Source organism: Gouania willdenowi, chromosome 7 (genome assembly GCF_900634775.1).
Source record: "Gouania willdenowi chromosome 7, fGouWil2.1, whole genome shotgun sequence".
NCBI classification, from domain to species: domain Eukaryota; kingdom Metazoa; phylum Chordata; class Actinopteri; order Blenniiformes; family Gobiesocidae; genus Gouania; species Gouania willdenowi.
The window spans coordinates 24,371,373-24,396,106 of NC_041050.1; the positions used below are offsets into that span (position 1 = coordinate 24,371,373).

A 24,734-nucleotide genomic window follows, 5' to 3' on the forward strand; every position below is an offset into this window, starting at 1 on the left:
GGAAAACCCAGCAGGAGCACTCACAGAGGAAACTTGAGGTATGGAATCTGCAGGTTGGGAGCTTGGTGAAAGATCTTTGCAGATTTAAATGTGACTGTGCTCATCACTTTGTATAAAGATCCATCTCTTCCCATTCCCATCCTGCGGAAATAACATGCAAAGGAATTCAGGCCTTCAGCTCTCTCATCAAGGACTGTAAGTCAGGGAGATAAAATATATATATTATTGAATAATTTAAAAATTATAAAAAATCCCCCATTTGTTCAGTGTCCACTCAGAACCCTTAGAATTACAATATGCTCAAAGATGATTAGGGATTTTTGACCAAATGACACTAAAATGAATTGACATACTGCAGCTTTAAGTCATAAGAGATACTAAGTCATATTTCTGAGGTATCTCATAATAATAATAATAATAATAATAATAATTATTATTATTATTATTATTAGAAGAAGAGGTCACCCAGGGTAAGAGCTGGATTTCCTTTTTCCAGGCTAAATCATTGTGGTAACACCTAACCTAATATTTGAGCGAGTACAAAAGTTCTGCCTCCAGACCAATGGAAAACGACCTGCACATTCTTAGAAGATCCTGGTTGGTGAATGGATCTGACAGCTGCGTTTAGGAAATAAATATTATTATTGGGTAAATGCAATCCTTTGCATTAACAGAGTCTGCAGCTTCCTGCCTGCATTCCTTCCTTCCTGCTTTTACTGCAGCAACAGTGTTGTTTTTGGCCTGAATTATGGATTTAAATTTTTCATATTTTTGAAGAATTATTTCTCAATTCTGACATAAATTGCTCTACATCAGTGAATCTCCGTGATTGTAATTTGTCTATCACTGCAATCTTCACCCCTGCCACAGGAGCATGCACGTAGACAGTCTAAAAACAATTAGCTTAAGTGAACATATTTATATTCTGCTTCGTAGGACGGGGCTCTCTGATGAAGAAAGTTTGGTTAGTTGAAGCCTGCGTTCGGAGAGATATCTTGGATATACTTATCCAGCTTTGTAGTACAGGCCCCTAAAGACAAAATTCCATTAATTTGGGAAACTTTAACCGCTGGTTTAGATTGGACAAATTTTAGTCTATTTATACAATTTAAACTAATTTAGAAAATGTAAAAAAAAAAAAAACATGGCTTTGTTTTAAAAAAGCAATCAGTACTCCGTGGTGATGTATCCGAGGCTCTAAAACTTGTTTGGCTTTATAGTATAAAACAAGACAAATATAAATATTATTATTTGATTTGTTATTTTTATATTTTAAACCAGCGTTGGAGTGTAAGTTGTTTAATTTATTTTTGGTGTTATTGGTGTTATGGCTGTGGATATTCTGTGGAGCATTTGTTTTGTCATGTTCTTTCTGTAAATATTACAAAAAACAACCACTAATAAAGTAAAAGAAACAAATGTCTTGCGAGTTGAGCGTTACGGCGGACTGACGCTGGGGGGCGCTGCCTGTTTGTTGTGTCTCTTCTCTCTGATAACCAGCGAAGAAGTGAGGGCTGTTTGTTTTTGTTTAGAAAATGGCGGGAGCTTCGACAGAAAAAAAACTGTCCCATCATGTATATTCATCACTGCAGGTAGGAAGTGTTTACTTTAAAGAAGACACACAAAAAATGAAGAAACTCTCTTTAGGTATTTATTGCTAACGTTACTAATATTGACTCTACCAAAATGGGTAGTTATTAACCAGTTTTCTCTTTAAAACTGTACTCGCCCACTTATATGTGTATCCTTCGTGTTTAACATGGTATCTAATGATATACATTCATGATCAATTTAATATGTTTTTGTGACAGGTTTAAAATTGACAGAGAATAATTTGAGAAGTAGAAATAGAAGCCCAACATATTATTTTGGGATGCGTTTCAAACCTGAAAAGCTGGAAACGACTGAAATTTTTACTATCCTCATTACTGCAAACATTACATTTGGAGTTGCAACACAGGACGAGAAGAAAAAGATGTATAGCCATGGGATCATTATAGGCCGTAGGTAACGTGATAGGTGCACCACGTGACGTAAAGTTCCGTCAGTTTTATTTTAGCTCATATTCAGTGATGTTGATAGGTTTTCAATGTAGTGAGTCCCGGGACACACAGGTGGTGATTTGAGTAGGTCCATGGGAAATTCAATAGGTCCCCAATAAAAAGAAATAAAAAAATCTTTCTATTTCTTAAATTGTAGTCTTAAACTCTCTTAATGGTGATATGATATGTATATAATTAGCAGATTTATTCATGTATGTTCAAAATGTATCTGAAATTAAACAAATAGAATTCCAAATCTGAAAACTTTATTCCACAATAGCTGTCACAGTGGCAGGTTATGTTGTACTTTTGTAGCAACATAAAAGAGCACCAAAATATATTACTAAAATTCAAATGAAAACAAAATGGTGTCTGTTGTACAAAAATAAATTGTCAATAAAAGTGCTGATTTTAACACAAATTTCATCACCATGACAGTCAAAAAATAAATTGTCACCAAAATAAGACCAAAATCTTCTTGTCTGAACATCAACTAAATCAAATGAACTGAGTCAATCACTATGAAACTTATAGCACAAAAATTTAACTTAACTAACACAATGCAAAGTCTGTTGAGAAAAATAAAATTATGCAGATTTGTTTGTGGTGTATTGTAAGCAGCTAGTTAACGTGCTAGTTGTTGTTGTAGCGGCTAAACTAGCATGTACACAAGGGGATCATGTGTGCGCAGATTTAATGCATAAAGGGGTCCTCTGACGGCTAGGTTTCTTTTGCTAGTTACTGTGATTTTAAACATAAGTTGTAACTCACAATGTGTCGTTTTTCATGGGAATAATTAGGTGCGTCCCTGGGACGCATGGATAGTGGATTTACTGCGTCCTTTCAGATTTGTATGCGTCAGCGACGCAGGACGCATACCTTGCAACATCACTGCATATTTATTTTCAGCTACCCCGCTAACCCTTTTATTTTAGCTCTAACCCAGGAAATACCCTAAAATGTTTCTTTTTTTGTATATATGTATTTTTAAAGGTCGAATTTGCCGTGTTAAATATGTTAAAATGAAAAAAATACATATGACCAAAGAGGGATTCGAACCAAATTGCAGCAGAAGGAGGAATTCTTGAGTCAGGTGCCACCACTCGGCCAGTTAATACGTTTTTGTATCAATAGACACTTCCATTATTATAATGGCCAAATATTTCATACACAGTTGGAGGTTTTTTTAAACTTAAGCCTTTACTCAGATTTGCTTTCTAAAAATGCAATTTTTAATGATAAAAATAGTTACTAGTTTGATCTTAGTTTGTTTTCGCTGAAAGAAATGTTGATGAAAATAAATAGATGATGAAATGTACAATTTGGTGATGAAATTGATTGATTGATTGATAACCTTTGTTAAATGCCTTCAAGCAAAGACTAATTTGAATTAGGGCTGGGCAATATGGCCTTTTATAAATACCGCGATATTTTTAGGCCATGTCACGATACACGATATATATCTCGATATTTTGCATTACCCTTGAATTAACACTTTAATGCACAAAATCACACCAGTATGATGATTCTATATGTCTACATTAAAACATTCTTGATCATACTGCATTAATATATGCCAATTTTAAACTTTCATGCAAAAAAGGGGATATCACAACTAAGTCAAAGTTGACATAACTGTATTTATTAAACAGTGAGTGGCTCAAACATAAAATTGTCAACAGAAAGTGCACGTTCTGTGCAAAATTGTCACAGAGACATTTCAAAACAAGACATTAGTGCAGGATGCAACTCACATGGCATTTCAAAACACAAAATTAAAGTGCACTTTTTGTACATAATGCCACTACAATATTTTAAAACAAATAGTGCCCTTTTGTGCATGTTGTCATTAAGATGACATTTCAAAAAAAAAAAAAAAATCAAAAAAAAGTCCGCGAGTTTAACGGTATGGTCATTTTCAACACCGCACAGACTACAAGCTGCGATATATCGAGTATATTCGATATATCGCCCAGCCCTAATTTGAATGTAAATCTGATGTCGTTTTTGCGAGAAGAGGTGAGTCTGTGTGAAAGTGGGAGAACTGATGGTACTCGCTCTAACCAAATTCTGCTTTTGTTTTCTTAACAATGACTGAATTGAAAGTGATGCTAAATTTTGTTCTCAAAATTGAGTTTCTCTCAAATTAAGGTGTTACTTTGCAGGAAATTTGGATTTTAACTCTTTATGAGCCGTCAAGACATTCAAATCCATGCAGAGCTCCTTTTCTACCACTTTCATCCACAATTACCAGTTTGTCTGTTTGCACACAGGAAAAATCGAACTAACATTAAATGACACACAACTACCCAATTCAAACCACCATCTATCAAGCAAAGTCACAGACTGTGTAGCAGATGGGGTGCAAATAACATTTTAATAATGCTGTCACTTTTTGTCAAAATGAAATTAATATTTTTGTATTTTATAAATAAGATAAAGAGCAATCATTACAACAGTAGTTTTGGTATTCAAGGGATGGTGAAAAGAGAAAGAGAGAAAAAAAAATGGAGAACACTAGGTCAGTGCTTCCCGAACCTTTTCTGTTGCGTTCCCCTTTGAAGAATGAAGAATTTACAAAATGTCAAAAAAAAAGATCACATTTTTTTTTTATGTATTTAAAAGGTAAACATTGTGACTATTCTTCAAAAACCCATAAAAAAATTACGTAAAATGTGCTATTATCCAATTTTTTGGATGAGTAATAAGTTTATTAAGTGCAAAGAAAAAACATTTTTAAAAAATTATGCTCGATGTTCAGCAAGGCCTTTGTAGCCCCATTCCCCTGTCTTGATGTGGGGCACGCCCCCCCAGTTTGACAACCACAGCACTAGATAATAATAATCGCAACAGTGATTATAAAATAATAATAAACATTTATATAAAATACATAATTATAGCAGTAGTAAGTAATACATACAAATAATAACCAAAGCAATTACATTGGTGTTAATAAAAGTTAGAAAATACAATAAAATAACTCCAAAAATGACATGATAGGTATGATTACTTGTAACAGTAAATATTTGCTGTAAATATTAGCTTTTTTGTAATTGCTATTATTTGTCACATAATTAATTTAAAAGTTAGTTCTTCCATTAAATTTATTTCCTTTCCTCTATCAAGCCATTCATTTTTAGTTGGGATCACACTTTTAGCTGATGGGATGTTATACTGTACATGTATTTGCTGCTGATATAAGTATGTTGATTGATGTATACTTTCAAAATATTCATATTTTAGGGGAGGACCAACATATGTGTTTACTCTGATTTTTCTCAGCATTGCTAAAATGTTCGGTGTTAAAAAGTATCTAATGATCATTTTTCAGTGATATTCTTTTAATATTGTTCAGTGGGTAATGGTTTGTATGATTTTACAAATTGTCAGGCAGACTTAACTGTGTTAGAAGTAAACGTTCAGGCTATCTGTTTCTCTCTGCTGCTTCAGGCCGCATCCTGTCCCCTGGTGGAGGATTTGTACCTTCAGGACGCTGACGACATGCTGCAGCTGCTTGTTGCTCCTTCACAGCGCCGCACCCATATACTGGCTTGGATCTGCACCAGGTTGAAGGACTTGCTTCAACACAGAATATAAAAACAATCAGCTTTATTTTTTACTCTGGTTCCCTTTTTTTTACAGTATAAACCCCAAACTTGCCCATTCTAAGGCAATATCAAATGGAGTGAAAGACCAAGAAGATGCTTTTGTGATAGGTAAGAGGGATGTACTACACTTGTGCACATCTCTAGTAAAGCTGTTGTCTGTAGACTCTTTTGTTGATGATCACACAGAAATGGCTATGCTCGGGAAAGAGTTGATGCTGTGCAATGCAGATGACTTCGATCTGATAAAGGTGAGTGTGCACCAGTGACGTGCCGTCAGGGTAGGCAAGGTAGGCTGTGCCTACCCAAGGGTGAATTGATATTTTGATTATTTGTTTTAATTATAATATAATTATAAATTATTTATTTTTCCATTTCCAATAGCATACAGTACCTATAAGTTTGAAAGTGTCCGCATTTTGTGCATTTCATAGCCCAAAGTACTAAACGGCGCTATTTCCTGGAACAGCTGCAGTCCTTTTTTTTTTTCACTCCGCTGTAAGGCAGAGGGAGGCCACGCCCCCTCCCAAAGGCACATTGCTCCTCTGCCTCCGTTCCCATTGCGTGGTTTTACGTGTTTGCGCATGCGCAGTCAGGTCCCCAAGATGACAACCATTTACGTCCAAAGACAGCGTAGAGAGCTGCCTTTGCACGTAACCGTGCTATGCTAAATGCTATACGTAAGTTCACAGTACATTAGAGAATAGATCAATCAATCAATCAATCTTTATTTGTATAGCGCCAAATCATAACCAATGGTATCTCAAGGCACTTTACAGTAGAGCAGTCTTAAGGACGGACTCTTCATTTTATGGATACACACATATGCATATATACGTATATACACATACATATGTATCCCACACCCAACATGAATTCATCATGGCGGCAAGGAAAACCTTCTGTTAAGCAGCAGGAACCTTGTGTGGATCCCATTCCTATGATGAACAGCCATCCACGTTATGCTGTGTTGGGTGTGTGCAGAGGAGAGGGTGGAGACAGAACCGCTGAGACTCTGTAACTCCACACTAAGGATCCCACGGACCTGCAAGACAAAAGCCAGAAGGAGTACAGGAGCAAACACACAAGGGAAGAAGCAGACATAGAGGGAGTGTTTGAGAGAGGAATGGGACCCTCTCCGGTCCCTCTCTAGCCTAAATGACCTCTCTCTTAACGCCCTCTCCAACCTCTCTCCAACCGAGCATGCCAGACCCCCCCCCCCCCCGGCAGTCTATGCCTATTGCATCTTAATTATGAGCTATGAGCTGGTTCCTAACTAAAAGCTTTACCACAGAGGAATGTTTTGAGCCTAACCTTAAAGGTAGAGAGGGTGTCTGCCCCCCGAACCGTGGTTGGTAGATGGTTCCAGAGAAGTGGGGCCTGATAACTGAAAGCTCTTCCTCCTATACTACTTTTAGAGACAAATGGAACAACGAGTAGTCCAGCATTTTGAGAGCGTAGTGTTCTGGGGGGATTGTATGGCACTACAAGCTCCTTGAGATAGGCTGGTGCCTGTCCATTTAGGGCTTTATAAGTGAGAAGAAGAATCTTGAATTCTATTCTATATTTTATGGGAAGCCAATGCAGAGAGGCTAATACAGGAGTAATGTGATCTCTTCTCCTAGTTTTAGTCAGTACACGTGCTGCAGCATTTTGAACCAGCTGAAGTGTCTTAAGCGACTTGCTCGGGCAGCCTGCTAAAAGAGAATTACAATAATCCAGTCTAGAGGTAACAAAAGCATGGACGAGTTTTTCGGCGTCGCCCTGAGACAGGATAGATCTGATTTTAGCAATGTTACGGAGATGAAAGAAGGCAGTTCTTGAAGTTTGTTTTATGTGAGAGTTGAAGGATAAATCCTGATCAAATAGAACCCCAAGGTTTCTAACAGTTGTGCTTCGTGCCAGAGTAATGCCATCTAGGGCAGTTAGGCTAGCATAGGTTTCTCTAAGGTGTCGTGGGCCCAGTACAATGACCTCAGTCTTGTCTGAGTTGAGAAGAAGAAAATTTTGGTCCATCCAGGCCCTAATGTCCTTTAGACAGGCCTCAAGTTTAGATAGCTGATTTGTCTCACCTGGCTTCATTGATACATACAGTTGGGTATCATCAGCATAGCAGTGAAAGTTAACAGAGTATTTTCTCATAACATTACCAAGGGGGAGCATATAGATACAGAAGAGGATTGGACCTAGCACAGAGCCCTGAGGAACCCCGTAGCTTACTTTAGTGTACACAGAAGACCTATTATTCACGTGTACAAACTGGTACCTATCAGATAGGTAGGACTTAAACCAGTTTAGGGCAGTCCCTGTGATTCCAAGTAATTTCTCTAATCTCTCTAGTAGAATATAGTGATCTATAGTGTCAAAAGCTGCACTAAGATCTAATAAAACCAGCACTGAGAGTCGTCCTTCATCTGAAGCCCAGAGTAGATCATTATTTACTTTAACTAAAGCAGTCTCTGTGCTGTGTTGAGCTCTAAAACCTGACTGGAAGTCCTCGAACAGGCTGTTGTTTTGAAGAAATTCACAGAGCTGAGCCGCCACAACTTTCTCAAGAATCTTTGAAATAAAAGGAAGATTAGATATAGGCCTGTAGTTTGCTAAAGTGCTGGAATCAAGAGTAGGTTTTTTGAGAAGGGGTTTGATTACAGCTACTTTAAAGGACTGTGGCACGTAGCCTATTGATAGGGATATATTTATTGTCTCCAACAAAGATGGGCAGACCAGGGGAACAACTTCTTTAAACAGCTTAGTTGGGATCGGATCTGAAAGGCAGGTCGATGGTTTGGAGGATGAAATAATAGAGTTAAGTTCCTGAAGTCCTATATGTGTGAAACAGTTTAGGTTAGGCCTATTTACATTTAATGGTACAGCAGGCCCAGGTGAAGGCAGGGAGTGGCTAATTTTATCTCTAATCTTATGAATTTTATCGTTAAAAAATGTCATAAAGTCCTCACAGCTGAGGGCTAGAGGAATCATGGGCTCAATAGAGCTCTGACTTTGTGTTAGCCTGGCTACAGTGCTGAAAAGGTACCTCGGATTATTTTTATTTTCTTCAATTAGTGAGGAGTAGTATGTAGATCGACTATGTCGTAAGGCTGTCATGTATTTACTATGGCTTTCTTGCCAGAGTATTCGTGACTCCTCTGTTTTATTGGAGCGCCACATTCTCTCTAATTTACGGGTTGTTTGTTTGAGTGTGTGAGTTTCAGAGCTAAACCACGGAGCTTTCCTCTGACGTTTAATAGTTTTTTCCCTCAATGGGGCAATTGAGTCCAAGGTGGATTTTAGCAGACTAGCAGAGCTATTGACAAGCAGATCCAGTTGAGAGGGGTTATAATTAATATCATAGTTATTTATTGGATGGTGCACTGAGTTTAAGGCAGCAGGAATGGCCTCTTTAAATTTAGCCACAGCAGTATTGGACAGATTTCTACTCGTAACTATTTTATTGCACAGTGCGAGATCCTCTAATATAATGTTAAAAGATATTAAAAAGTGATCTGATAGCAGAGGATTTTCAGGGTAGACTTTTAGTTCATTAATATCAAGGCCATATGTTAGAACAAGATCAAGAGTATGATTTAAACGATGAGTAGCTTCATTAATAGTTTGAAAAAAGCCAACTGAGTCTATTAGGGACATAAAGGCTGAGCTCAGGCTATCACTATCTTTGTCCACATGGATATTAAAATCTCCTACTATCAGTATTTTATCAGAACTGAGGACTAAGGTGCCATGTGACCGCTGCTGCTACGTTCTCTAGCTAGTGGGTGGGATAATACTACAGACAGGATGACAGCGCCAGAAATGATAGAGAAACTTTTTTTTGAGGAAAAACGACAGCTTTTAAAAGATGGGAGAACTACACCTCAATTACCAGACCTTCAGCAAAGGTAAGGTCAGAAAATGTTTCATACTTTTCACAGTGAAAGGAACAAAAGGAAAGATTGCCTTTGTGGATGCTCCTCACTGAGGCTGTACCGAGTTGTTGTTGTCATTTTCTCTGTGTTTCCAACACAAACAACGGATGCACTGCCGTGTCATGAGAAATATCTTGTTGGGAGAGTATGGAGGCTATATAAAATAATTGTTTATGTTTCTTCGATGATGTTTATGATGTTGATTTTGTTAGATGGCTAAATGCTTGTTCATGTGGATCTTGTTAGGTTTTTTTTCTTTTATTATTAATTTTATATTTTGATAAGCGCATTGAGATGACTGTCGGAAATTGCTTTTTATGAATAAAATTGATTTGAATTGAATTAACACTTGAAAGCAGAAACATATGAAATTGTCATTGGTGGTCTCAATTTGCAACGTGCCTACCCAACCCTAGTGGTCACGGCACGTCACTGGAGTGCACGGCTAATGGCTATCGATCACATAGGCTGACTGAGCATTAACAGGGCTCCTGCGGATCCTTAAAAAGTCTTAAAAGGCATTAAATTAATAAATCTGATAATAAGGCCTTAATTGTCATTTAAATGTCCTAAATTAATGTTTCTCAAGTCTTAAATTTTAACACATAAGTATAATTTCATAATTGTAATTAGTCTCACATTTCAAAATAAATGGTAACATTAGTTTAAAAAGCGAATAAAATATAAACGCTTGGCTGAATATTGAATGAGGTTAAGTTTTTTACTATTTTTTTTAAATAGTGCATAAATAGGCTAGAATACATTTTTAGACATGTTTTTTAAAGAAGGTAAATGTTTATTGAATTTTATGACATTTTTTAAATATTCCAGTAGTCTTTGCTTTTCATAAAAAGCACAACAAAGTTTTTCATTTATATTAGCCCTTCAAATAAAACAACATGCATTCCAAAAAAAAGCTAAAGTGCTTTAAAGGGAAGGCATGATGAAAAAATCATTTTATAATGGTTTTGCTACAGTGATATACAGTACATCTCTTTAGCCTCATTCAGAGGGCCAAAGTTGAAAAAGTTTTTTCCTCCCTCCCTTGTTATTCCACATTTTTGTAAAAATTCTGCTCCAAACTGGACAGTTGGATTTTGCCCACGTTGGCAGGTGATGTCACCTAACATGCCTCCTAGAATGTTAGCTCCTCCCTCTCCAACTATCTAACAGCTAAAACAAACACTGCGGGTTAATAGAGAATTTATATTATACTTTATTTATATGTCAATGCAAACTGCACTACTGGATGCCCAAACTGCACTACTTTTTCTGCTGCTGATAATGTTGGTAGTCACTGCTTGGAGCCACGGGCCCATTGTTAACACACATCAGCTGTTAGCACTATGTGCTAATGCTACACTAGCCTATGCAGCGAGACACGGTGTAGCGTAAGGAGGAAACAATGGGGATCTTTACGGATTAGTGGCTCACAGCGTTAACAACGGACTCGGTTGTGGAAATGGACGGTTTCCAACTTTTACTCGGTGACGGACGACAGAGAGCAGAAAGGAGAGATTCTGCTTATAGCAAGCCCTTTTAACATTTAATAGCTACATTTGACTATCCAAAATTAACATTATAGATATCAACAACATATTTGTGACTCGTCAAAATTTAATTTTGAGTTAGAAATATCTGCATTCAGTTTTGACTAGTCACAATGACAGTTAGAGATATCTGTAACTCAGTTTCGACTAGTCAAAACTGAGTTACAGATATCTGCAATGGGGTGATGCTCATGAAATTTTCCTTTCATTGAGTTACAACATTAAATTTTAAAAAGACAAGAATAAACACATTTTTTAGGCATTATTAACAAGGTCTTAAGTGTTTGTGGGCATTAATTTTAAAATATTTATTGACAGTTTAGCACCTTTTAGAACATATTTTCCAGAACAAGTTAAAAAAAATCTCATTACCGCAATAGTCTCAAAACGTCAAGATAATTAGGAAAAAGAATGCATTTTCAAATTTTTAAAGTTTGATTTCTGACAGTCCTGCACAGTTACTTGAAACTGACATGACATATATTTAAAGGTATTGTGGACGATGTTTAAAAAAGAAACTCCTCTCCACATTTTGAAAAAAAATGCGCATGCGCAACACGCCTACGTGTGCACGAGCCCCGTTTTCCTCGTGCACAGCTCTGTTTACAAGTTGGAGTCGGCATCGTTCATACAAGCTTACCTTACAAAAGAAGATTTGCACTTTTCCCACTACGTCAGACTCGCCACCGGTAAGTGAAAATCCATTTTAAAAGGATCCGGTGCGCACCGGGCACGAGCACGTGCGACGGCCTTTTGTAAACATGATTGACAATTTGGAGGACCAATAGCCTTGATGATCCACCCGGAAGCTAAACATCGTCCACAATACCTTTAAATTAACACTTTTATGTGATTTAGACTGAGTTCTCTCATTAGGCAAGGCAAGGCAAATTTATTTGTATAGCGCATTTCATACACAAGGCAACTCAATGTGCTTTACATGATAAAACATTCAATTGTTTAAAATCAATAAGAACATTTAAAATCATCAGTAAAATCAATTAAAATCATCAGTAAAAATCAAATAAAATCATCAGTAAAATCAATTAAAATCATCAGTAAAATCAATTAAAATCATCAACAAACATTACATTAACAACATGACCAAAAATCTCTCTCTCAATCATACGCAGTAGAGAAAAAAAGTGCCTTTAACTTTGATTTAAAAATGTTCACATGTGATGCTGACTTCAGCTCTGCTGGCAGTTTGTTCCACATCTTTGCAGCATAACAACTAAACGCAGCAACACCGTGTTTAGTGTGAGCTCTGGGCTCCACTATCTGACCTGTGTCCATAAATCTGAGAGACCTGCTGGGTTCATACCTGACTAACATCTCACTGATGTATTCTGGACCAAACCCATTCACAGATTTATACACCAGCAGCAGAACTTTAAAGTATTTTCTGAGGCTGACTGGGATCCAGTGTAAAGACTTTAAAACTGGAGTAATGTGCTCTGACCTCTTTGTTCTGGTTAAGACCCGAGCTGCAGCGTTCTGAACCAGCTGTAGCTATTTGATGCTCTTTTGGGAGATTCCTGTCAGAAGAACATTACAATGGTCCAGTCTGCTGGAGATAAAAGCATGGAACAGTTTCTCCTGATCTTTCTGAGTCATTAAACCTTTCACTCTGGAGATGTTCTTTAGGTGGCAGAAAGCTGTTTTTGTGATTGATTTGATCTGACTGCTGAATGTAAGATCTGAGTCAATCAGAACACCAAGGTTTTTGACTTGGTCTTTAGCTTTTAAAGATCGAGACTCAAGATAATTGCTGACAGCAGTCCTCTTTTCCTTGTTACCAAAAACAATCACCTCCATCTTGTCATGGTTTAGTTGAAGGAAGTTTTCACTCATCCAGCAGTTTACTTTTTCTAAGCAGTCACACAACACCTCAATGGGACCATAGTCATCTGGGTTCAGTGATAGATATAGTTGTGTGTCATCTGCGTAGCTCTGATAATCAACCTTACAGTTCTGTAAAATTTGTCCTAAAGGAAGCATATAAAGGCTAAACAGAAGGGGTCCAAGAACAGAGCCATGAGGAACCCCACAGGACATTGGTAATCTGTCAGATTCAAAGTGTCCAATGCTTACAAAATAACTTCGCTCCTCCAAGTATGACTTAAACCATTGCATTACTTTTCCATTTAGTCCAACCCATGTTTGCAATCTGTGCAACAAAATTGTATGATCTACATTACCGCAACACCTTCCACAATCTGCAACCAAAAAGTTTTGTTATTTTAATGAAACCTATAGGTATTTTCAAAATGATTTGACAAACCTGAAAGGCATAAAGTATATATTATACACACACATTGTAAAGCTCCTACTAGATTTCTATTAATTAAATTGACATTAAATCAACACCTGTTGTGGTAATGAACATGGGTTTCGGTAATGAGGTTCAAAATTTCGGTGATGATAAATAAATATACTATACTGTATATAGTAAACACTAAGACTGATGTATGGTTAAAATAATTTATAGGTGAACAGATTGGATACAGGTATAATAAATTATATGACATACATGGACAAAATACATTAGACACACAAAAATACAGCATTAGAACATATGCTAAAAATACATTTTTCTAAGTCACTGATAAGTGGCTGTCCATTGTACCTAAAGATTCTCAACAACATATTACTAACTAAAAATTAATTTCTTTACTTCCTGTTACATTCTCTTTACAACTTCTAATTCAACTGTTTTACATATGCTTTTTGTGTACTTTGCCCAGATCTCAGGAAACACACAGAAGTGTAAAGCTGAGGAGGGGCAGGTTGTGGCTCTGGGATGATAGGTTTAATGTCATCAAAGTAATACCAGACCTTTCCCCCTCAAATCTGATAGATATGAGGGAGAAATCAATTAGCATTAATGTAGCAATAGCATTAACGTAGCAATAACCTAGCATTAGCCTAGTTAACGTAGCATTAGCATTAACCTAGCAATAGCAATAATGTAGCAATAACCTTGCATTAGTCTAGTTAACCTAGCATTATCAGTGGGTTAATATTAGCATTAGCCTAGCATTAGCAATAACCTTGCATTAGCCTAGCTCAGGGGGTGAAATTTGCGATCAAATGCATGATGGTACAATAATATAATAATATGCGTGCATGCGCGTTGAGCTAATTACTGTTGCTGTGACCTCTACAACCCCTAACCTCTCTCTCTTTCCTTCTGTACTATTCCAGTAGTTCTGGGTTGGTGTAAATCTTCTCTCTAAAGTTTTTCAGCCTGGTCTTCGCTATAGCTTTCTTTCTGTCACTTGCTGACTGTCTGCAATTAAACAGGACATTAATGAAAATACCAAGTTAGTTTATAATATTAAAGTTAATAGTTAGGCAAGTTAAAAATATAGTTTGTATGGTTACATTCTCATTACCGAAACACAAGTTCTCTTTACCACAACTGGACTTAAATTGTTGGAACCATAGCATGTTTTGCTAACAATAGCAAAGCCACAATGACTATGCACATTTTTAGTCAATGAACAAAATTAGACAACTAAATTTAAAACTAAGATTTTTCTTATTGGAGAATACAACAATATCGGTAATGAGAATCAATACTGTGGAATTGCATTTTGACAACAGAATGTTTAACTTTTAACTGGATAAAAGATTTCGAAGCAAATGACCTGGAGGAGAAGAGGAAATGTAATTTTAGTGTTAACAGAAGAAATGGCAGTTGCGGTAATTGATTAGATCTTTAGGAAATGGCTTAGGGTTAGAGAGAAGTTACAATCACGGTGTTTGTGGGGAGCAACAGCTACGTTCACTTGAGAGTTGTGCAAAAAATCTACGTCGTATTGAACAATTTTTGTCTCACATTTGACCTCCCGCACACCATTAGCCCCTCCTCCTACTTGTCATAACAGATATCTGCAATAGCAATTCACCTAGTCGAAACTCTCGTTCAAGATTTCTGTAATAACATTTTGACTAGTTACAATTAAAGTTAAAGATATCTTGAATCTGAGATATCTTTAACCACACTAAATTTAAAGATATCTCTAACTTAATAATTGATAACTGCAACTATATTTTGACTATCCATAACTCCATTTAGAGATATCTACAAGTGCATTCTGACAAGGCGTAATTCCAGATCAAGATATCTATAATTTCATTTTGACTAGTTAAAACGTGATTAAAGATATCTACAAATGTCACGAAAGATATCTTTAATGGATGGGAGTTGAAGATATCTTGATTTGGAATCTGTAGCTCCTCCTCTGGTGTTAAATCCTCAGATAAAAGTGGAACAGCGCAGAAACAACAGGCTGTGTTGGAGTTGGAGAGCTGTACCTTATTAACTACCTGGACTGTAAACATAAACCTCGCTACCTGTCACGGTCACCGTGTTGGACTGAACCCAGGTCTTAACACACACACACCTGCTCCACTGACACGCACACACGCGTGCATCGGCCATGCGCATGAACCCGCTCCCTCACTCACAATGAATACATTCAAGCTAGACACATCTCACAGCACTTTTATTGCTTCATTTTTTTTATTATTAATAATACTTTTATTTATATTCCCTCCCATTGCTACCACTATGTCGGTCAAAGAACGGCCATGACCCATGTCCAGGAAAACTAATCGATCTTAAAGGATTAAGCTGAGGTCCAACCCACTAGCTTTGATTGACAGACCAAAGTCATTCTGCTGAAAAACGACATTATGAAATAAAAAAGACCATTGTGGAAATAGATACATGTATTTAAAAATAATAAAATGTATTTCATATTAATATTACCTTATTTAACAATTTAATGGCCATATTGTATATTTGTCTGTTATTTATCAAAATAGTATTTATTTCAAAATGTTGTTTTTATTTATTTAATTATAACTCTTTTGGGCTTCCATATGGTAGAAATTGCCCATTGCAGGGAAATACTGTTCTGATCAGAATACTCCACCCGCCTGACATCAGTGTTCAATTTGTCCAGGGTATTGCAAGCCCTCAGCGGCAGCTGCGTTTCCTGGTGCAGCTGCTAGCTCTGGTGACGGGCTGCCAGACGTCTGCTGGGCTCAGAGCGGATGGTGAGGTGCTGCTGAATGAGATCTTTGCTCCTGAGAATCTTCCACACCTCACACAAATGACCAAACCTGCATTCGACCCGTGGCCTGCTCACACTGAGTACCGGTACGTGTGCCCAGTAACTCTGTCATCATTACTATTTCCTGTCCAAGAGTAGGGCCTTGATAATCCGGTTCAACATTTCTCCACGTCACATTACACTTTACCCGTTTCCTCTTCGTTTCATCTTCTTTTTCTGTTGAGATGACTTTACTGGCTATTAAACATCCTGAAATCATACCAAACATGATAAATAGGGTTGTAGATTATATTGTTAGAGCAATGTTAGCCACACTGCTAATCCCTCAGCCTGGAAATGTGTGACATGAATCAAAAACATTGTTTGTGAAACCTTGGATTCCTGACGACTGCACGGAATCCCGCTCAGCCATGTGATTGGAGATGCTTCTACCGTGACGTGTCACCAGATAAACTGATCACCAGTTCAGCTAATACACCATCAGCTAAACCTGTTTTTGTGCCAGAGCCTTTTCACATTTAAATGCAGTCACAACAACCTCAATCAACACATTAAAAGAACATTTCAGATGAAGCTCTGCGTTAATTTTCAATCACAGGATAATGTGACTACTTGATCTGTTACATGTGATTATGTGCGGAATTGGACATATTTGTTTGTTTGTCATGCATTCTAGAGATTGCAAACATGCATGTGAGGCATTTCCATGTCATGTTTCCGCCTTATTTTAAATAAAGAGGGAGAGGGAACATTTGTTTTTTGTAATTCTGTTTTTTCGCAATCATGGAAAATCGGAGGCCCTTACAACTTATTGCATGTTGTGGAAGTTTGAATGTTTTTAAGTAGTGTTTGTTTCCAGGTGTTAACCGGTTTGATAGATCTCTTCTTTTCCTAAAGCACTAAGGCATGTCATCGGCCCTGCAGAGCTGACGTTGCTGATTTTGCTGCACTCCTGCAGGCAGCTCAGTCAGAACTGAAGCAGCTACAGTCAAAGGTGCTGTGCTGAAATGAACAAACATAAATGCTGCCATGAATGTCTATTTTTTACTAATGACAATTCTCTTTCTCTCTCTCTCTCTCCTCAGTGTGATTTCTTAGCTCATGAGGGACAGACTCCTGCGGCCTTTTCTCCAAGCCTGTTGCGTGTAGCGGCACAAGACCTCCAGCAGCTAATGGGGACCTTCAGCCATGTTTACGAGTCTGATTTGAGAGCTCTCTGTAGCAGAGAGCCACCCAGCTTCAAAACTGGGACAGATATCTTCCAGAGAGTGCACCAGCTTCTTCTCGCCTGCGACACGGTACACACACAATAAATAACTCATAATGTTTTTTCTTCATCCCGAGACCTAAAAACCATGGCTCTCATTTATCAACCGTTCGTACATTCATATCTGACCATATTCACGCAAGCTTTGGTATTTGTCAATTCTGACATGAGCGTACGCTACGATCAGATCTCACGTCTGGTCTGACCTTGTGTACGCAAATCTGTGTGTGTGGATTTGTGGTGCAGCACTGCAAAATCTGACTGAGACTGAAAATAAAATAATAAACAAACCTCAGCTGTCATTTAAGTATATTTTAAATAACTTTGCTACCAGAGCACATAGATTCACCCAGTGCGCACGCACACATACGCAAACGGGACGCAGCGCTGCTATACTCTGTATTGGAGAACGGGGTCGTATTTCCTACTCACAGCACATCACTGGGGGCCAGAGATGGCAAAAGTACCCAGATTCCTTACTTGAGTAGAAGTAAAATACCTATGTAAAAACAACTTGAGTAAAAAGTACTGATCCAAGTATCTACTCAAGTAAAAGTAAAAAGTACCAGCTCTGAAATGTACTCAAAAGTACTTTTAAAGGGGACATATCATGTTAAATCCACTTTTTTAGCCCTTAAATGCATTTTGTTGTATATTTAGAGTGCTTAGAAGTACAGAAAAAATCAAATTAGTCTCTTCAGGTGCTCCGTTGATATCTTTATATTCTGTTTTGCTCATATTTTTCAATCTGTTTCGATTTTTCTATTCTCTATTACGTTTTTTGAACTATTACATCACAGTATTTGCAGCGGAACTGCCAAATTAGTACATCAACTCCAGGTCCAACACTTCGAGCAATCCGCCATTTTTATTTCTCGCTTTTCTTTTGTAGTCCACGCTCAAGGATGCCGAAGTTACGAGAGGATAAGTCAAAATGTTCGGTTGTTGGATGTAGTAACCCACACACTTCATTACACCGTCTCCCAGCATCAGAACCTTTTCGAAGTGCCTGGTTGAGTTTTATTTTTCACAGAAATGTACCCACATCTGTGGGTAAGGTCATTTTTGTGTGCGTGAAGCACTTCAAGGATGACCGCTTCGCCAGTATAAAGAAGGATTTGCCAAAAGACTTTGTCTGATTGAGGGTTCAATTCCTTCTATCTTTGGAGACGACGAACAGAGCACTTCAGTAAGCTGTAAATAACGCTAAAAAGTGTGATAAGACGTCCCTGTCATTGTTTTGTTAGCATTAGCAGTTGCACCGTCTTCAGACTTCATATGTTAGCGCTGTGTGCTATTTTAGATCCTTGATGATATGGCCTACGTGATTTAATTTAATTCTAAAGTTTTCATTAGTCATTTCATTTTGCCGTTTTTGTCTTTGAAAAGACTGTATTAAAATGCATTTCGTGACGTTAGCTTGGCGCTAGCGTTAGCTCGGGTGCTTGTGTTAGCTCACTTGTTAGGGTTCTGCAGGTTCATCATCTTCATTTTCATCTCGCTCCGCTGGGTCAGACTCTGGCTCAAACATGTAAGGCTGGATGGACAAGTCTTCTGTTGTTGACATTTTGTAAATAACCTGAATAAAAAGTTTATGCGCTGCTACATAGCTCTTCTATCAAACTACAAAAATGGCCGAGCAGGGTGGAGTTGAACCGAGTGTCACCTGAAGAGGGGGCAGGGTATGGAGTGTCTCAATTGCATTTAAAGAGGCCGCACGAACGAGTTGCTCTCAGAAGCACATCAGAAAAGGGGTAGAAAAGGGGCCTGTGGAGCTATAATATTGAGGAATTCAGACCCAAGCATTGCAGTTCCGCTTTATATAGACCACAACTGTATGATTTATATGTAAAAAGGAAGGATTTAAAACCATGATATGTCCCCTTTAAAAGTAAAATGTAATTCTGTTGAATGATTCACTGGCTGCAAAGCTATTAAACACAGGATAATTTATATGAAATCTGCTTTAGCAATGTTATTGTTTGAACAAACTGTCTACTATCCCAATGTACTTCACTATATAGTCCTTTAAGCATTTGTATTGTACACTTCTGAACATTGTGTGCAGCGCTGGTTATGATATAAGGCTCTTATGTCATAACCAGTGGTGCACACAACAATTTTGATCTGGTTCTCAAGGAGCACCGGAGGTTGTTTCTTGGTGGCGCTCATTTTTTGAATGTCTGAGTCATGGGTCAGGTATTTTTTCTGATAAAATAACATTCAATACAAAATTGGCAGGTAAATAAAACCTACAGATAACATCTGACTTCATGAAGTGAAAAAGAGCACTAACACAGTTGGATGTGGTGCTCATTTTATTACTTTCAACGCTCAAGAGCACTTCATGTCTTTCTCTGATGTCACCTGGCTTGCTACTAACAACACTTTGCAGCCCTAATATTTTTGGCCACTAGCTTAGTAGTGGTGTTCACTGCTGAGAAATGTTTCATTAGATTAGAAAAACTTACGTATGAAGAGGACACTTGACATGTATTTTTTTCTTTTTACAGCAAGCAGGTTGAAGGGGTGATTGTTCTTCCACGCTGTAAACACCAGTTTTAAATCAACAGACTGCTTCAGGCTCCACATCGTTGTTTCTTGTCCTCTCACTGTCTGCACAAGCTTGGTAGCAACGCCCACTTACCTAAACTCTGTCACTGATTGGCTTACCATGGAATTTCACTCTACCTTTAGCCAATCATTATTACTTGTATGTCCATCTAAGCCCTCCCCCTTACGTTCAGCTTCTGATCCTGGCTGAGTGAGCCACTGGGTCAAAACAGTTGACGTGCATTGGTGTCGCGGTGCCAAAAAATAAACAATATAGGCTTATAGGCTATATATATATAAAGTAACGAGCCTTTTTTGTAGGAAATGTAAGGAGTAGAAAGTACCGATATTTATGTTGAAAATGTAACAGAGTAAAAGTAAAAAGTCGACAGAGAAATAAATACTTCTAAAAGTACAAAGTACTTGAAAAATCTACTTAAGTAAGTAACAAAGTATTTGTTACTTACCATCTCTGCTGGGGGCTGTACGGAGGAAATAGGACCTCATTCATGCTTTTAAAATGTAAAGTACACCTGAAACTTACAAACATGCTGCAGTATTTAATCAGTAATGTGAAAAATTATTGGTGAAATTGGCTGAAAGCATAATAAACACAATGGACAAGATTTAGTCATTTTTAAGGATGTTGTTCATTTCTTTTGCTGTGATATTTAGTGCCTCAAGCGTGTGGAATGAGGTCAATATAAACGTCATATTCCCGTGTGTCTCTCCAGGATCTCTGCTGTGAGGTTGTTTCCATTGCAAACGAGGGCAAACATCACCTGCTCAGTAGCTGATCGTCTTCCAGAGCGTTTAAATGAGCTCCTTTAAGTCCAGTTTTCACATCTTTGTTTGGCTCCTCCTCAGATGTGAAGATGCCAATTTTCATCTTGGAAAAGTTTCTTTTCTTGTTTAACCTAAGTGGGCGGAGCCTCCGAATCAGGAATATTTAAGGGCGTAACATGTATTGGCTTATCAGCTGCCGCATTTCTCAACACCTGATCATTTGTAAGCTGGGATTGGTCACATATGAATGTTTCATAAATCACACGTTGGTCCTTTCATACGACCAATTGATAAATGAGGTTGATAAATGAGGACCAATGTCTCTGATAAAAAAAAAAAAAAAAATGATGCAGATTTACGTTAGGGTGACATTTGTGACTTAGTAAATGCTGAAGTAAACCAAGGCATTTGGAGGTTTTGATTGGACGGATTAGTTGGGAAATGTTTTAATGACACTGTTGTTTTGGTACAAGATTCCAGTATTTCAATGTTACATGGTGTATCAGAGAGGAAGTGAAGTACAGTGATGTTTACACTCTTATCTGTCTATTCTCCCAATCAGGAGTTGGAGATGCTTAATGAATTGTGTGAAGCTTCTGCATTCATCAGCAAGGAAATAAAGCAGCTGCAGACACGCCCACAGTACTGGAGCCAAGGGAAGAAGTATACGTTGTGTAAGGCATGGCTTTCGATATTTGTGTGTGCGTGTGCGTGCGTGCGTGCGTAAATAAAGGAATTAGAAGATGAGAGAAAAGAAAAGTCCAAATGAAAATATTGGGTTCATTAGTGAATAGGGCTGCAACTAATGATTAGATCACTAATGAAATGCTCTTTCAACTTGTGACCATACCAGCCTGTCATTGCCCGAGCTTGTTAGATCTCAGAAGCTAAGCAGGTCTGGGCCTGGAAAAACACTTCACCCACATTGCCTAGTATGAATGTAGTGTGTGAGTGAGTGTTGGTGGTGGTCGGGGGACAGATGGTGCACTTTGGCAGCCTTGCCTCCGTCAGTCTGCCCCAAGGCAGCTGTGGCTACAATAGTAGCTTACCACCACTAAGTTTGGAGTGAAAGAATAATGCCTTAATTCTGTAAAGCGCTTTGAGTGTCTATAATAAAGCGCTATATAAAATCCAATGCATTATTATTATTATTATTATTGTTGTTATTATTATTATTGTTGTTATTGTCACGTCATCAACTTATCATCTTTTTTTAATTTCATTTTAGATTTATACATTGTTTAAAAAAAATTAAATTTAAAAAAATGGATTAAAAGAAAGTTTTCACAATAAAAGTAAAAGTTGATAAATAAATAAATAATAATAATTTTAAAAAAAACTCATTTATATTGTAAGACAGCAGCTGATGCACCAAAAAGCAGCTTGTAAGCTGCTCACTCAAAAACAACCTGTGTGCGTGTGTGTTTTGGTTTGTTGAGCACTGTAATGTGCGGTCATCATGTAACGTCAAACCGACAAACAGAAGCTTTTGTGGAATAGATTCATTTTATTAAAAGACAGCTGTAAGTCTCTTAACTCGTTCAGTGCCAGCCATTTTAGAGCATTTTGACTAATTTTTAAAGACTCACAGAATATTTTGTACTATGACGATCTGAAATGTGACACCAGATTCTGAAAGATTCTGTTTGTAGCTTGTTTTGTCCTTCCGTTATCAGCAGTTGAATAGAGCAAGTTTTACACAATTCGCTAATATCAGAGCAAAAAGCTGAGAAAACAGGCTTTTTCATAAAAAAAAAAAATAAAAAAAATCTGTCAGTGACTTTTTTTTGCTTTATTGAAAACTATAACATCTAAACATTAATTTCCTTCTAAAAAAACACAAAAATAAACAACTTCACTGAGACAAGGCTTTTGATGGCAAAAATGATTATTGTTTGCTATCTGGCTCACAGTTGAATGTTTGAATGTTTTGCTTACTGTATTTTGTATCTGCCCCCCCAGAGAGACCCCTCATGAGGCTGCATGAGGGGGCTCTGTATCTGACTCCTCTCTGCTGTCCATGGCCATGCTAGTCACTCAGCTATCCACATGTACCACTGCTAGCATCTTGGTCCGCCGTACACCTTGAATATTGCGTGTTGCTGTCGCTGGCAGGTGACCCTTCAACTGGGGGCTGACTAGTGGTAGCAGTCCATGTGGAAGGACATTTATCTTATTCATTTTTATCAGTTAGCCGCGCCCGATGGAATGAGCAACAGTCAGTCACAGGTGTAAATCAATCAGTGAGATTAACGCAAGTCTATGCCAGAGCAGGGCCCCTGTCTGCTGGTTTATTTACAGTATATTCTAGTTTGGAACGCTGTTTTTAATTTCTCTTCATGTACCTCCTGTGAAAATTTGTGTAACCCTGGGGTTCCCGTACACCACTTTGGGAACCTAGGATCTAGGTCACAGTTCTTTTTTTGCTTAATCAGAATCCTGGCATTTTGTCATTGTTGAACCCATTCAGCCCTCAGTAACAGCGGCTGCAGCTGTCATTAATTAATTAATTAAATTAATTAATAAATTGCTTTATTTTGAAGACATGCTTCAGTTTGTTTTTGTCTCCTTGCAGCGGAGCAGTTGGTGGAAATGAGTCGACGAATCAGAGACTTCCTGCTTCACCTTCATTTCAGCTGTGACTTAATCACTGGGAGCTCAAGCTCCGACCAGTCATCAGACCTGAGACGTTTGTGACGACTTGTTGTTTCCTGTACCTGTCAGTGGGAAACGAAGCATTGTTTCTCTGTGTGTGTGTGTGTATGTGTGTGTGTCTTCTGCTGTCAAATTATTGCAGCCTCATGCTGTGTGACAATACCTGTACATTAAATATTTTCATCATGTGTCATCTGATAAATGTGTGAATGAATAAATTGTAACTAACAGAACATTTAGACTGTATTTAGAATACAGCTGCAACACGTTAGCAGTGAAAAACTGACAACATCCACTTATCATTTTAATGGTTTCATTTTAAACTACTTGCACATTCTTGGCTGAACTTCTTTACAGGGTTGGGGTGAATTCTAATTGCGTAATTGATAATGAATTACAATTATGACATAATTATACCTGTACTTGTATTTGCAAAAGTCTGTTGCTGTTGTCAGCATAATTGAGTTTAGATAATTTGGCCCGAGCGCCACGAGCTGGCAAAGGGCCTTGCTCTCGTAGAGAAGGGGTGGAGCCTATTCGAACACCACATGCCCGTCAGGGACCAGAGGTGGAAAGTAACAAATTACATTTACTCTTGTTACTGTAATTGAGTAGCTTTTTTGTGTACTACTACTTTTTAAAATCTGTAATTTTACTTAAGTGAATTTAGTTTCAAGTAACAATACTTCACTACATTTGAAATAAATTACGTTATAGAGTAAAATAAATCCCGCACACGGACGGGAGTCTGCTACATTTGTGCTATTGGACGTACCCTAGAGCTGTTGTTAGGATCAGTGTGTGTTTATCTTTGGCCTGTGTTGGAATATAATCTTTCCTTATTCCAGCGTGTTCGTTGAATAGGAAGGATCACAGTTTAAATTCTTACTTGACCTTTTATTTTACCTGTTGTGCAGGAAACAGTTCAATACGAGATCTCGAGCTCAACCACACCCTTCTAAGAAAAATGCCTAAACCAGAGTCTTGAGCAAAATCAAAGAGGAAGAGCCCCGAACTTCATGTGCAGGGCTAATTTATGCTTTACCACTCACGTCATCCGTTTATCAGTTATTGTGCTCTTGTGTAACCTGACTCCAATAACTAATACAGACATAAAGTGTGGTTGAGCCGTTATAATCGTTTCAACATCACAATGTTACAAAAGACATCTCAAGTAATGCAGAAAGTGAGTTTTTAACTTTTTACACAAAGATTTCAATAATGTCATATATGGCATTGACCTTGACCATTCCAAGGAAGGGGGTG

General features: G+C 37.8%; 1 protein-coding gene across 1 annotated transcript; it reads left to right on the plus strand.

Annotated features, from left to right (window-relative positions):
- The first annotated feature begins 1,483 nt into the window (after positions 1-1,483).
- On the plus strand, positions 1,484-24,066 carry haus7 (HAUS augmin-like complex, subunit 7). Its single transcript, XM_028454079.1, has 9 exons — positions 1,484-1,592; positions 5,493-5,608; positions 5,685-5,758; positions 5,837-5,898; positions 16,097-16,293; positions 17,105-17,201; positions 17,293-17,505; positions 21,376-21,487; positions 23,389-24,066. Exons 1-9 carry the CDS (start codon positions 1,536-1,538, stop codon positions 23,508-23,510), a joined length of 1,050 nt encoding a protein of 349 aa, XP_028309880.1. The 5' UTR covers positions 1,484-1,535; the 3' UTR covers positions 23,511-24,066.
- The last annotated feature ends 668 nt before the right edge of the window (positions 24,067-24,734 follow it).

Excerpts from the sequence above, each read along its gene's own strand:
- haus7 (XM_028454079.1), top strand. The coding sequence starts at position 1,536 with ATGGCGGGAGCTTCGACAGAAAAAAAACTGTCCCATCATGTATATTCA. Across the intron at positions 1,593-5,492 it reads ATGTATATTCATCACTGCAG|GCCGCATCCTGTCCCCTGGT; the intron begins GTAGGAAGTGTT and ends CTGCTGCTTCAG. Across the intron at positions 17,506-21,375 it reads TTCTTCTCGCCTGCGACACG|GAGTTGGAGATGCTTAATGA; the intron begins GTACACACACAA and ends TCTCCCAATCAG.